The sequence below is a fragment of the Gallinula chloropus genome (genome assembly GCF_964237585.1).
Source record: "Gallinula chloropus genome assembly, chromosome: 9".
NCBI lineage: Eukaryota > Metazoa > Chordata > Aves > Gruiformes > Rallidae > Gallinula > Gallinula chloropus.
Window position 1 is genome coordinate 10,144,985 of NC_140094.1, and position 14,861 is coordinate 10,159,845.

At 37.4% G+C, this 14,861-nt stretch overlaps 2 protein-coding genes across 2 annotated transcripts in view; one reads left to right on the forward strand and one right to left on the reverse strand.

The window, feature by feature from the left end:
* Positions 1–1,420, forward strand: part of ADAMTSL3 (ADAMTS like 3) — a gene marked incomplete at both ends in the record, with an annotated part of 177,160 nt that extends 175,740 nt beyond the window's left edge. Inside the window, 2 exons of the mRNA XM_084267990.1 lie at positions 565–779; positions 1,311–1,420. Of these exons, the coding sequence (XP_084124116.1) occupies positions 565–779; positions 1,311–1,420 (325 nt within the window). The remainder of the gene's footprint in view (positions 1–564; positions 780–1,310) is intronic.
* Positions 1,421–6,485: 5,065 nt separating this feature from the next.
* On the reverse strand, positions 6,486–14,840 carry SAXO2 (stabilizer of axonemal microtubules 2; the record flags this gene model as incomplete). The annotated part of the gene is made up of 4 exons (XM_084268184.1): positions 6,486–7,468; positions 8,937–9,139; positions 9,990–10,169; positions 14,800–14,840. The coding sequence occupies 4 exons, from the start codon at positions 14,838–14,840 to the stop codon at positions 6,486–6,488; spliced, it is 1,407 nt and encodes a 468-aa protein (XP_084124310.1).
* Positions 14,841–14,861: the final 21 nt, after the last annotated feature.

Consider the following 14,861-nt stretch of genomic DNA (forward strand, 5'->3'; position numbering starts at 1 on the left):
GCTGAAGTGCATGGTGCAACTTCCATTTACTACTAAGAGCCAGGATTTCACTTTGACAGCTTCAAACGTTCGAGGAGGTTCAGAGTTAGTGTAGCAGTATTAGTGGTGTTCAGGAGAGAGAGGTTATGCACGAAGCACTTGCAGTATCCAGTATGGAACATCTCAGGGTCAGTTAAGCTTTCCTAAAGGCAAAACACTTTTTCTATTCCAGGATTAATAATAGGTTTGAAGAAACAGTGGCTTGTCTTTTGTTTCCTCATGAGTAGGGCATGAGGAGTGGGCACAAAATGAAATATGGGAAATTCAACTTAAATACAAGAAAAGCTTTTTTTTTTTTGTTTACTGTGGGGTTGTTGTCAGAAACTGGAACAGGTTGCCCAGAAAGGTTGTGGAGTCTCCATCCTTGGAGATACTCCAAACAAAAATGGAGATGCTCTTGAGTAACCTGGTGTAGCTTACTCTGCTACCAGCAAGGGATGTAGGCTAAGCAACCTCTGGAAGCCCCTTCCAACATCTGCTCTGTGGTTCTATGGACATTTAACCGCCATTAATCTCCATCTGCAGGTCTCCTGTGAGAAGAAACTGTTCTTCAGAGGTGTGTGATGTCTATTGGCGGACAGGCCCGTGGAGGCCTTGCAGTGTGGACTGTGGGAGTGGATTTCAGTCAAGACGGGTGTACTGTGTACATGGGAAGAATAACAGACCTGTGGCTGATGAGTATTGTGGATGGAGGAAGAGACCGGTGACCTGGCAACACTGCAATGTCACATCCTGTGGCAGTATGTAAATGTTTGTTTATATATGAGCATAGTAATAGTTTGTAGGAGTTATATTAGAAGGTGACTCACAGTTGTACACTAATGATTCTACAAGCATTTGATTGTACATCAAAGGTAAAACTATCCTCTCCAAGGAGCACTTCGCAATCCTGGGGTTATTTTTCTCCAAGAGTAGGCCAGTTTGATATTAAAGCCTCAAAAGCACTTTTAGAAACAGGATATTTGGGAAGTTGTTTTATGCAAACTTCCCTATGTGACTGCCAGTTGTGACTCATAAGTCTCTGAGCAAGCCGTTAATTCCTGAAAGATGGGGTAGTTTGCTGAAACTGACAATAGGTAAAAGAATGCAGTGAGATCACACCTCTTATTTGTGTCCTAACTTAGCATTGAGTCCACTGTTGCCAGAAATGCAAAGCAAAATAATTACAAAGCTACCAGGAATCCATCAGCTGTTTACAGTTAGAGTGATAAGTTCTACTATTTGTCTTTTGTCCACTATAAAGCCTTTTAATGTTTAAATATATTTTTCAGAAGGCGAATGCAAGGATACAACTCACTACTGTACATTTGTAAAGCAACTAAAGTTATGCTTGATAGACATCTACAAACAAAGATGTTGTCAATCATGTCAAGAAATGTAACTCTTCTATGGGAAGTTCATGATGCTGCAGTGAAGAGATGAGAAGAGAGGTTCATTACACTAGCCTGCTCAAAGTATATACTTGTAAATAAGACATTACAGTTACATGGGGCTAATGAAAAACAGTATTGCAGACTGATATGCTGGACAGGGTGTTTTTTCTGGGAACTTCTATTATCCACTCTTTGCAATGGAACATTTAATGTTTTAAGCATTTTCATGTCTGGGTTAGGAAGATAATATCATGGCATATCACCTGCTAAATTTTACAGGCCATCACAGCACATAATTTTGTCGGGGGAAAAGGCATTATCTAAAAGCATCAGGTAGTGCTTGCTGTCCTTGAGATATGACAAAAACAAAGTCACAAAATCTTTTGAAGAATTATGGAATGCAGCAACTATTGACCCCTAGGTTTTGTTTTTATTGCTTTATCAAATTTAATACAGTTTTTAAATTTATAGAAGCTGTGGCTTGTAGCTGTAAAATTTTTGGCAGCAACTTCGTTTTCATAAACAGCTTGAGCTTAAGGGTCGATCTCACAGGATGTGTTTTACTGATATTAGCTGTCAGATGGCTACACAGAAGTACATTCAATTTCTCGTGCTCGTATTTATGTGTATGTGGTAAAAGACATTGTAGATGCTAGTACAATTTTCAAAACAGCAATAGATCTGTTTTGAATAAATGAGGTGTCATTTTCCATTGTTTCTATTCTTCTGCTCCAGTCACTGAAGCACAATTGAAATTCTGGCATGCTGAGACTTTTCTACTGATGTTAAATTAGGCACAAGGCTTCCTTGTCAGAGCTGTGAATGAAACATTTGTGAGCACTGTTCTCTTGCACATCAAGTCAGATGGAGAGCCAGTAACTGGCCAAATGTGTCTCTCATATTTTTCTGTCTTGAATAAATATTCAGCCCCCAATTAAGGGGGGCAAATGTCCAAGGAATAATTATTAATTATGAAGACAGACAAGTGCAAGAAATCTATTTTGAGCAGTTTTCCATCAAGATTAATTTAATCATGACCCTTAATCATTTCAGTATTTTGCAAGTTCATAATTCTGATTATGATATTCCCAAGCAAATTATTTTCTGTGTTGCAGATTGTCTCGTTAGGGCTGGAAGCAGAGAGAATAATCCCATAAGAAGCAGCAGATAGACATATTTTTCTTTCATAGTTTCCAAACTACTGCACATGCTGGAGGCCTATATGCTTGTCTTGACTTGGATCTTGTGTAACGTTACTGATCTACATTACATGCCAATTAGCAGGTGTGCTGTAAGAGCAGATTTAGGAACAGCATTCCTGCACAATGGGTTTGCATCACTGAAAATTAGATTAGCACTACTGTATAGAAAATGTTTAATGTGGACCGTTGTGTCCAAGGCTGACTGCAAGGAGAGGATGTTCCTGATCATTACCTTTTTAATCAGCAATGGGTCTTGATTGTTTAAGCAGTTTATAAATTAAAAGAAAACATTTGTAAGATACTTTTGTAGATATTTATTGTCTGATTTTAAAGTGCAATATTTTTTGTACAGTGTTTAATAAAGATTTTTGGACATATATTTTTTCTTATTACCAAAATTTCTTATTCATGTTTTTCCTTTATATTTAAAGTTTTCAAATGTTAACACATAGCATCTTTTGTTGCTTTAATTCTGTCTTTGGTTAAGTATGCATGCTATACAGAAGCAGTGCTGTAAATGTTTGTTATTGCAATTGGCATGACATTCCTCTGTAGATTATTTTATTGTTTCTACAGTAACTGAAGTTGTCTAATATTTAGCTTTCTTGAATGTAGTTTTGATATTTCTGAAATAAAATCTAGTTTGATTATTCAATGCTCTGATTACCCAGAGATTGCTTATTACTGTGGTTTTCATGGTAGCTATGCTTTCATTTCAAGTGTTATTTTATCAACCTACTATGTACATAGTTCTGAGATTTTTTTCAAAGCTAAGATTAGTTCTTATTTTTGACAGCTTATCAGACTGATTCTCAGCTTCATTACAGTCTGCTCTGTGCTGCTATTAAGAGGTGACTGGAAAAAAGTGAGGAAGAGAATATGCCAGAATTGAAATAAGTCAGCCCTGCCTCACCCAGACTCTAGATGCAGGATTCTGAAAAAAAGTGGAATAAAGTTATATTTCTTTGCCAGGTGAGCACTGCAGTGAGCACAGCTTGTTTAGACACTGCAGAACATCTCTAGTGGGTGATGGCAATAGCAATGTGAAAAAACCTTGTTTCAGTATATCCAGTGTGTGTAATAGTGTTTAGAAAGAAGACTGTCATTAATGCTCTGAATAAGAACAGCCTTAAATTGCTTTTAATGGAAAGTAATTGTCTAGTGTTTCAGAGTTATCATAGATGATAACAATGGCAAAGATCCACCGGTCCATTTGATTTTCCCATGTCAACAAATGCATTTTTCTTTGCAGTCTTAAAAAAAGAAAAAAAGAAGATTCTGTGGAGCAGTTCTGTGGAGCATGCTGTGTAGCACTGTGCATGAAAAGCAGCTGACTCCAGGAGTAACTTTTCTGCTTTTACATCTTGGTTTAGCATGACATCATGAAATGTTTTTTTAACAGCTCTTATTTGGAGAACTATTAGTTTTCCAGCCTGCTGTTCATTTTGTCTGCCTTTCAGTAATGTGCAGCTTATGAAAAAGTTGAGGAATACAGTCTGAAGGTTTGATGCTTTTCTAGGAAGCACAATCAGTAGGGTGTGGCTCTTTCAGCTGTAATATAATAAAGGCTTCTTTCTTTCATTGTTAAACTCAGGGGAAAACATTAAGAGCAGAATGAAAGGGTATATGCCCCCTCCACCTGAGAAAAGCTCTTCAAACACATCTTCAGAGGACCTGTTAAATGTATCTGAATATACTTCCTGTCAAAAAATTTTGTACTGTGCTGGTAGGTGGCAGCAAATTACTTTCCATAACTTAATGGGGAGGAAAAAGTGACTTAAGAACTAAAAACACAGCTGTGAAAATTACAAAAAGCATCTGGGTTCCCTCTCAGGCCTGGAGGAGGAACCATTTTCAGCAGAACACAACTAACTTCATGAATTCAGATTGCACTTCTCAAATGAGTGTTCCTCCTCCTCAGAAAAGAGAGCTGGGGGATATTAGATGCTTCTGTAAACTTCTCATGAGGCACCAAGATTGTGTATAGGATATGACGTTGGGTAAGTGTAACTGTGAAGATATGACTTTTCCTCAGTTGTGGACAGAGAGAATGACTCAAGTTTTGTACAGAAAAGGGTGTTTGTAGTTTCTTTTCTTCTGTGGTACAGAGGGATGACAATGAGTTGGACTGTTTCCTGTCCTGCTTTTAGGATACCACAGCTTTACATTGATCTTGTTTGTGCCCAGACTGAAACATGTCTTTACCAGCTGGGGACATGAATAATATTCATAGCAAAGTGTAATTGTCTTTTGCATTAACAGAGTAAGTCATATTAAAAAATCACAGTGCAAAGACAAAAATTACCAAAAAAGAACTGATGTTCATGCAGTACTTTTATGCATGAGCTCTGTCATGCAAGGCTTTTATGCACAGCTAGTATCTTCATTTCAGCTTTCTTGCTCGAAAAAAGATCCAGTTCCTGCTTTCAACGTTTCCATCACTGATCTTAGTCCTTTTATTAGTGATTTATGAAGTACAAGCACATAATTCTTCAGAACCCCAATGACTGCCCTACCAATACGTACAAGATATGCAACAGTGAAAAAATCATGCTCCAGTACTATGACAGAACATAATACTCTTAATCATAAAACTCTTTATTGGGACTTACTTGAATCATGAACATAATAGGACTGCAATTAGTTCCTCTAGATTTCCCAGAATCAGGTAAAAATATATAGAGAGAAAATACTCAGTATCTCATACAGAAGCATAATCATTGCATATACAATTTCTATTAAAGTTTTATCTTCTTTGCAATAATTAATGCATTGAAGAGCAGGCAGACTGACTGAAGACAGGCTGTCTAGTGATGTCTGCATCTCAACCGGTATTTCTTTTCTTAACTGACTTTGCACTTGGTTTTGTTATCTTCACATACACCTTTCTAGTTTTCTGCCTTTTTCCCCTTGAAAGTGCCTCTGCAGTGAACTTTGGCTGTGATAACAGGCTGCTTAGCTTTAAAAATCAGATTGGATCAAAAACTGTGGTAGATGGGTGTTAACTATGTGAGCCTGGTTCTCTCTGCTGCTTCACCCTCTACCTTAGAAACTCAAAAAACAACCATATGTGAAATCTCCATGTGGAATCTGAATGAATTAGCACACTGGGTTTAAAAATTACTGATGTGGTGAGGACATACACTTAGTGTGGCAGTGTGTCCAAATCTTTGCATTAGCTTTATTTCCCTTGGAAGTAAGGCTGAAAGAGTGCTATCAGGGAAACTAGGAAACAGAGTCTAATGACCTGCTTTTTATGCCTGAGTGATTTCAAGTATGTGAACAGAAAAAAACCAAGGTTTTTTTCTTGTTAATTGCTATCAGGAATTAGTGTGACCTTTATACGCTCCTCAGAACTGAATACAGGAAAAGTAATGATGACTAAAGCTAAAACTAGGTTTTTAGAAATGCCTAGGTGTCATGGGATGCTATTTGGGCAGCAAAGTGTAAAGAAAAAAACCTTTTGATGAGGAGAAAAACTGGACTGATGAGCTAGTTAATTGTTTAGATTACTATGGCATTGTTTGCTTGTTGCAAAAAGTAGTTATGATCAAAATACAATTGCTGTTTCACAATCATTTGATTAGTGGAAAACCTGGAAGAATTTAATGTACAATATGTATCCTTGAGATGGAAAATGCATGATCAAAAGAAGAATAGATGCTATGTAAGATGCATTATTCCTATAGAAATTGGCAAATCATTATTAGTCTTGTAATAAGCCTCTGGTTTTGCTTTGATTTTCTCTTAGCTATTAGTTTAAACGTTCGTATAATCACAATTGGCATTATTTCATTTCACACTTAAAGAAAGAGGAACAAGCAGGATTCCTTTTATTTCACCAGGGTGCTTGAAATACTGTGTTTAAGTATTAGGAAACAACATCTACTTCCTTTGGAATATGATTACTATTTGACTTGGAAAATTCTGGAGTAAGCTGGCGGAAGAATTTGTGACCACGAGAATCTGTGTTTACATAGACATAACCTAGAGGAGATGGATAATTTGCTGGACAGATCTCCTGTTTCTTTGGAGTATATTCTGTGCGATACAGAGTTTCATCTTGAAAAGGAGCTGAACTAGGAACTATAGCATGTACAGGTTTGAAACTCTGAGCTGGCATGATCCGATGTGGTGTGTAATGAGACTTGAACGTAGTTGAATCATCAAATTTTCCTGTGGGTTTTGGAATTTCCTGTTCTTTCTTTGTAATCTCTTGCCGACAGGTCTCCCAAGCTTTAAAGTCCTCCTTCGTAGTAGTCATCCCCTGAAAAGGGGCATTGGTTCTTCTTTGATTAGAAACCGGTCTTATGGGGACAGCAGGAGAAATCTCATGCATAATATAGTCAAGATGGCTTGTGGAGTTAAAATCCATGTTGCCTGGACGTGGAACATACTCTTTTGTTTTGCGGACCTCAGGCAGCGAGACCAACCATGGCCGAAAGCGCTCCTGGAATTCAGTGACTCCCTTAAAATGAACATTGGATCCGACTTTGGCATTGTCAGGCTTGCAGCTTATTGCAAGTTGCCCAGGTAGCCCTTTAAAATCATGCCGGTGGGTTGTGAGATCTTCCAAGGGTTGGTTGCTTGGCTTGTACTCTTCCTTTGATCTTACAAATTTTGGTTCCAGTTGATGAGGAACATAAGAAGTGCGATGGCTGGTAGTACCATCGAAAGGCACGTCTGAAAGCTTGGCTACGTGAGGAGGTTTAAAACTTTGTCTGGGATTCAGTTCTCTGGGAACAAAGTCATCTTGAAACGTAGTTGAATTTCCAAACTTCACTGTAGGTGGTTGGTATATATGTTCTACCTTATTCGTTTCCCTCCTTTGGACTTCCCACGACCTATAGTCATCTTCAAGGCAAAAACAAAACTTTACCATACGAGTGTTATTACTATTCCATTAAAATTAAGCTAAAATCTTCTAGTATTAAATATTTCAAAATAAAGAAAATAAAAGTGAGACTGATAATGTTATCTACATGTTTGTGTCTATATTTAGTGTGTGTTCTACTAAATAGCAAATAGCCATATAACAGGTTTTATATACATTATCTTATATTTGATTAACAAGTTTATGCAACTATACAGGACTGGAAGGAACCTTATAGTTCAATGGGCCATATTCACTACCGACTGGGACAAGTCTCTTGCAGTTTCCATATCAACATTAGATCATCTTAGATCTTGCTGGGATTTTTTACTAGCAGACTGTTCTGCTAAAGTTACAAAACTTTATCCAATCCAAACCTTTTTACAGGCAGTTGAAATCAGTTTGTTGTCTTGGAATCATTGTACTTACTTCAGATTCAGGGGTTTTCACTGTTGAACTGCTATCATACATTTAAAATGAAACTGTTGCTTAGACTAGGTTAAATTATTCCTTATTTGCTTGCTTAATACTTAACACATAGGCTAAATATAAATGTTTCTATTTCCTGATAAATTATTTAAAAATGAAAAATATAATTAGAATGTATTTATAGAAATGTATGTCTATCAAACATAGGCCTAAGCTTAAAGAAGCTAATGAAATATAACTGAGTTCTTTTGAAGAGACTTTTTTCCCAAAACTTGTCTTTCTGACTCCCTCTGTCACTATCCACTCATTTTGTACCGTGCATTCTAAGAACCATCACATCTGACTCTTAATATTTCAATTATCTTTTTATACAATTGCCCCTCGTAATCAGAAACATCTTGATTCTCATCACTCTAGTAGATCATACCATTTATTTGTATTTACTTTTAACTGGGGCAACAATCCAGTGCATGTAACAAATTCAGTAACACTTTTTATGTATAATTTTCTACTTATATAAAGTATATCAAGCTTGCTTGCCAAAATGACTTAAAAGGAGATTTAATGCCTTTATGCTGCCTATTGTAATAGAATAATTTGTGTCAAAACAGATCATTGCTAGGTTGATAAGCAAGCTATACAGCACGTAAGAAAGAAATCTAAAATCAACTTTTGACCTACTCCGTGGAAAAACATGTATTACATGAGGTAAAATGATCTGAAAATTATATTTGCACTTAAATTACAACCCATTTTTGCCCTAGATAGCCTAAGCAAGCGTATGTTAGAATTTCTGTCCTTCTAGCCAAGAAAACCTTAGAGAAGGCTTTTTGTTTAGAACCAATAAATATTACCTCTAAACAACTGGAGTACTGAACATCTTAAGTCATTGTCACCACCATTCCTCTATGTCTTACTCTTTGCTCCAAGCTAAGAAATGCAGGTTCTAATATATAGATAATTCAGAATACTACTTTCATCTTTGTCATTTCTCTTGCTGAAGGCAGCATATATTATTACCTCTATAAGTTGGTATGGTATCCAGTTTTCCTCCTGTAGTGTGTTTTCTCTCTAGAGGTCTTAGTAATGTCACTGGTTGTATTTTATGAGCATTATAATCTTTCTGGTATGTGGTTCCCAGTTCTATTGTTCCTGTCTTTGGTTTATATTCCTCTTGCACCCGAAAAGGTCGCTTCACAATATCATATGGTAAATAATCAGATCTGAATTGGAGAAAAAAGGAAACACTTATTAAAGTACTTTTTTTTTTCTGATGGAGTCACTTTTGTAATCATTCCATTATATGGAAAAACAGTGACTTAAAATGTTTATTCTGAAAAATAAATCTGATGTCATATGTTAGAGGAATAGCAAGGAAGAAAGAAAATCATAGTACCAAAATCAGCCTTTCATCTTTTTCTAGTATGGGTACATTACATTAAAAGGGTGTGTATTACATATGTAGGTGTTTATGCAGCCTATGTGATAGAGAGTCCATCTTGCAGAAGGGCACTTGGCCTTTCTATGTATGTCCCTTCTGTTGGTTTTTATGAGCAAATAAAAAAGTTTTACCTGTTGCTCTTATAGCTTAAAAGAAAAACAATAATGGAAAAAGTAAAGGTTTTAAGTAAAGGTTTTAAGCCACATTATTAGCAAATGAGTGATGTCTTTTTCAAAATCTTTGAAAAATGCTCTTTAATTTTTTAAGCTTAACAGGCACCATGTATATTACAGAAAGTTCTCTGGCTTGTCAGCTTTTTCAGGCTCAGTGAGAAATAGATTTCCAAAACAGGCTTGAAACAAGCTAAAAAATTTAGATTATTTTTACAGGTTAAAGGATGCTGTAATGAATGCAAATCTTTTTGTATGCACCCTTCACTATATTTTGTGACCTTTTTTGTGGTAACTGTATTTCTACACAAAGTGTGTACTTTCAAATATGCTAGAAGTGTAAAGGATGCAGTGATTGCATTTTGAAAATTATCACAATACAGTGTTCAGTTTCCCCTTAAATAAGAAAGTATGAGAAGCTTTACAGAGTAATTGTAAAACACATTGCTTCAAACTGTTTACTTAAATGTTGTAATTCCTTCCATCTTCCCACGATGCAGTTGGTACTCTTGTTTCGGCTTAAGGCTCCGGGGAGGAGAGATGTTGCTATACTGGGGATATTTTTCCACATATTCTGTTGTGAGGCACGGCTGTTGTCCATTATCATAAATCCTTGTGGGTTTATGAGGGCAGCGATGGCGCCTGGGTAAAACACATCAGATGAGATCATTTTGAATAGTTTCATTTAGGGGGAAAACCCATACCCCTATCTGCTGGGAGCGAATAACAAATGGGGAAGATGGAACAATGTCAGTAGCCTCTGCTTAAAACCTTTCCTGAGTGATAAAGCCACAAAACACTGTGCTGATGGCACGGGTCCCAGAGCACAGTATAATAATAAACAGTATCAGTATGTGAGTCAGTACAGAATACAAAGGATGGAGAGAGTTATCTCAGTCCTCTAAATGACACTACAGCCAAGATCCTCTTTCCTCTCTTTTATTAATCTTTAATGACATTTCTAGTCTTATTTGTAAAAATAACTAATTGCATTCCAGTTCTCCTCTCAGATAGTCTCTTTTTCACTGTTTGCCTCATTGCTTGTCTTTTTATTTCTCTGCATCTGCTCACCTCTTTTGAACACAACTCTTGATTAACCATTTAAAATTGTAGTGGTATGAAATCTCACCTGCACTTCTAGTGCTTCACAGGCCATTTCTGATTTTTCAATCTTTTTTTTTTTTCTTTAAAGGACCGACAAAATCCTCTGTCCAAAAGCTGTCTTTGCTTAGATGTAATGGCATGTCTTTAGCTTAATAGGTTTTATTTCATTACACTTGCTTGTCATTGATACCTTTGTTAGAGAGATGATGCTAAGAACCATCAGAGAAGACAGATTACAGCTCTAATAAATGAAATAACAATTTGGTCACAACTCCTTGAGTCACTGATTATTTGAAATGTATTATTTATCTTAAATTAAACCCCAGTTGCTGATAATTCAAATGAATTTGGTGAGAATATGCCTTCCTTAATGACTGACTGATGTCTATTTTGATGGAATTATTATTCTTTTCCTTCTTGAGGCAATTAACTATATTGTGTCTTGCATAAAGTCTGAACAAAATCTCAGCTAAATAAAATTGACAGTATATGAGCTCTCTCGTGCCAAACGCTGTTGCTGTGATTATTTTAACAGAATTATGCTGAATTTTACTTAGTTAGGTTTTGGCATACATACACTTGCTTTTTTATACAATGCTAGCAAGACCCTTGAAATTTTCCCAAAAAGCATTTTTCTCACAGGCAATTAGAGTAATAATGAGAAAAGCTTAATGTTTATCATAATAAAAAACTTATTAAAAAAAGCCAACAAACCCCACAACTCATTTTTTTTTGTGGTTTGTTGGGGTTTTTTTAACTGCCAGTGCACACACTATGTCCTTAAGACAGAAATTATGTATGGACACCACTTTCCTAGTGTTGACAGGGGACCTGGTAGTTTTAGTTGTGTTTGTCTGTACTTACAAGCTGTCAGTATGAAGGCTTAAATATCCCACATTAGAGGAATCTTCCTCTTTCCTTTTAACTTTACATTTATTCAGGAATAAAAATTTTTATTATATTGGTAACAAAAGGAGAATAAATGGGGAAAGGCTGACAGATTGAGAAGAAGATAAAGCAGTATTTTACTTTTATATCTCAGAATTGAACTTCCATGCTTTTCTATGCTGTGATTATCTTCCATGGTAGACAAATCCTATTCCTGAGTGCTGAGAGTTCATCCAACTTTCTTTGGAAGACAGATTTAACAACCTGTATTTACTATTAGGCATTTCTGTTGAGACAGTGATCTGAAGCCTGGCTGTGCTTGCTAGCAGGGGGTAGTTTTCTCTTTATTAAGTTTACACATTTGGAACCCAAGAGAAATAAGAAAATCAAATTTTCTCCATCTCTTTATGGCTCAATCCTAAGTAAGACTAGTGCATACTTAGTCCCCACTAAAAATATACCACTTCTAAAATAAGAAATGGGTCTCAAATATCTTAAGAAACAAAACAGGATCCAGCCATTACTCTGCAAAATGCAGTTTTGAGAATTTTTTTGTGGTTTATTTAAAAAAAACCCATAATAACCTCCAACCAAACTTACATCCCTAACATAGCAGCCTGGGAAATATCATTATATTGCATGGCTACTGCAAAAGTCTTAAAATCTTGAGCTCAAGAATCTGAAATTTATATCAATTAAAAATGGGGAAGTCCTGCTGAAGCATTTTGCAAATTTATCTTTGAGCATGCTCAGCACTGGGCAAGTTTCCTGTGGTTTTTGGCATTGCAATTGTTTGTGGATTTTGACAAAGATCACCTAATAGGCACAAAAAGTGATTTGGTCTAATAAGAAGTAATCTAGTCGAAATATTCTTGAAAATTTTGTAACAATTACTTGATTATGAGCCCAAGATTGCAACCCTTAGGTACGAACACTAGCACTCAGATGTGAGCCTCTAATGAGTGGACTATGTATGCCTCAACGCCAAAAAAAGTCACTCTGGAATTTTGGAGGCTCTTTTCACTTTCCTGTAGAGAGAAAGCAGAGTAAAGTTCTGACATACTGAATTTTCTCTCCTGTAGTTGTAATTATTTTTCCAAGTGTGGCTTTTTCTTGGCCTTGGTTGGGGTTTGGTTTTGGTTGGTGTTTTTTGAGGGTTTTTTTCTGTGAACAGTTAGGAAAGATTGTTTTCTTCTGTCTTTTTATTTAGAAGTAAACTATCTCCACAACATTTTCTGCAAATAGCTAAGTAATAACTTCTACAAAACATGAGATCTTTTCCTTTGCTTTGAGAACTCTTCTAAGGCGTATGTGTATGCATTGCAATACCCAGGTAACACTGCCAAGCAACCAGTCTTTCCCTAAAAACACAAACACTACAGCTAAATTGAAGCAAACACAATGTGCTGCCTAAACCAATAATGGCTTAAGATTTTATTAAGTGTAAAAACTACAGTGCTGTTTATTTTAAATCATCCACTTTGTGTGTGTTTTATTCAGTTAGGCATACTATTAAAATGGGTTTTTGAATTGAGAATTTTCAGTTGAATTGAACCTTGTTTAGTGCTGTCAGATATTTTTATCCCAACATCTCTACACATGGGCCTGAGCCAGATTTGCTATCTATCTCATCATGAAAACAATGTGTTCCAACTCTTCATTAATCGAGGACTTTTGAAACAAATTCATGGGGCAAACTACATCCAGTCCTGGCCAAAAAGAGTATGAGAAGCTTTACACACTGCCTGTTTCTCATCTCTGTCTACAGATTTATAAAAAAGAAAAAGGGCTGATGAACAGATAGACTTCCCATACAGACACAGATAAGGAGGGTATCTGCTATATAAACCTCAAAATGAAACGTGTAGATCATGGTGCACTTCGCAGCCACAGGGGTTGCCCTATACTTGCCATAGATAGTGATCATACTCCTGTAATAATAACTCTCCTGGTATGTTGTGTTAGATTTTTTTTTTAATATTAAAGAAACTTTTTTTAAGTAGACAGAGAAGAAATTGAAAATATCAATAGTACTGACTCCAAACCTCTAAATATATATCTGAATTTGGCAAGGTTTAAAATCCTTATAATGTTGGGAAACCTGGCTAAAATCCTTATAATGTTGGGAAACCTGTAATTTTTACCTCTGGCATTGATAATATTGCTTATAGACCTGTAATAATAATTCTAAACAAACAAACAAACAAAAAGCCTGCTGTACCATCTTATGCCAGCCTCCCTGGACCAAAGAGGCTGTCGTACAGTGATGATGAACTGCACGTCTCTACATGGGATCATCAAATGTAAAGAAATAGTCAGGCTTTCCTTCACAGTGCAGAGTATTACTGGAGGTGATGCTTGAAAGGCAACTATGTTAAACCTATATTAAAGGCTGTAGTGCTCACACAGGTTTATGTCAAGGCAGATTTATAGAATCATCAAATGGTTTGGGTTGGAAGAGACCTCAGAGATCATCTAGTTCCAAACCCCCTGCCATGAGCAGAGACACCGTCCACTAGATCAGGTTGCTGAGAGCCCCATCCAACCTGGCCTTGAACACTGCCAGAGATGGGGCTTCCACAACCTCTCTGGGCAACGTGTTCCAGTGCCTCACTTATAGTTAAAAATTTCTTCCTAACATCTAATCTAAACCTGCCCCCTTTCAGCCTGAAGCCATTCCCTCATGTCCCATCACTAATAAACAGTCCCTCTGCCACTTTCCTGTAGGCCCCCTTGACTGGTAGGCTGCAAACAGCCTTCTCTTCTCCAAGAAGGCAGAACTCTCTGAGAGAACCTTTGGTGCCCTCCTTCAGTGCGACATGGCTTTGCTTTATGGAAAAGGCTGATACCGAGGTTTAGTCTAGGTGGCTTTGCAAGACTGTCCCCGTTCCTTTCTCTGTTAATGTCCGTAAGATCAGCCTGTTCCCCTGCCTCATGTAAACTCAAACATACTTGTATTCAGCGACAGGATCCCTTTTAGAACGAGGGAATCCAGCAGCTGTTGAGATGGGAACTTTGAAAGGCAGTGTCTGCCTCCCCACTGCTAAAAAATTTAGCCATGGCCAGGCATGGGGATCCCAGAGCAACTGAAGTGGGTGAGGGGACACGATGAGGGGTGTTTGGTGGGGTGGGGAGGGGATGTTGGGGGGGCACTGGGAGGGCCCGGAGTGCTGGGGGAGGTGGGGAGGGGGGCGCCATCCTCCTGGGGGACGACACCCTCCTGGGGACCCGAAGTCTTCCCCCACTCCCCGACGACGGCGCGCCCGGCGGGGCTGCTTACCCGCAGGTGCAGATCTCACACAGGCACTGAGGCGGCTTCATGCTCCCTGCGGGCCACCCGCC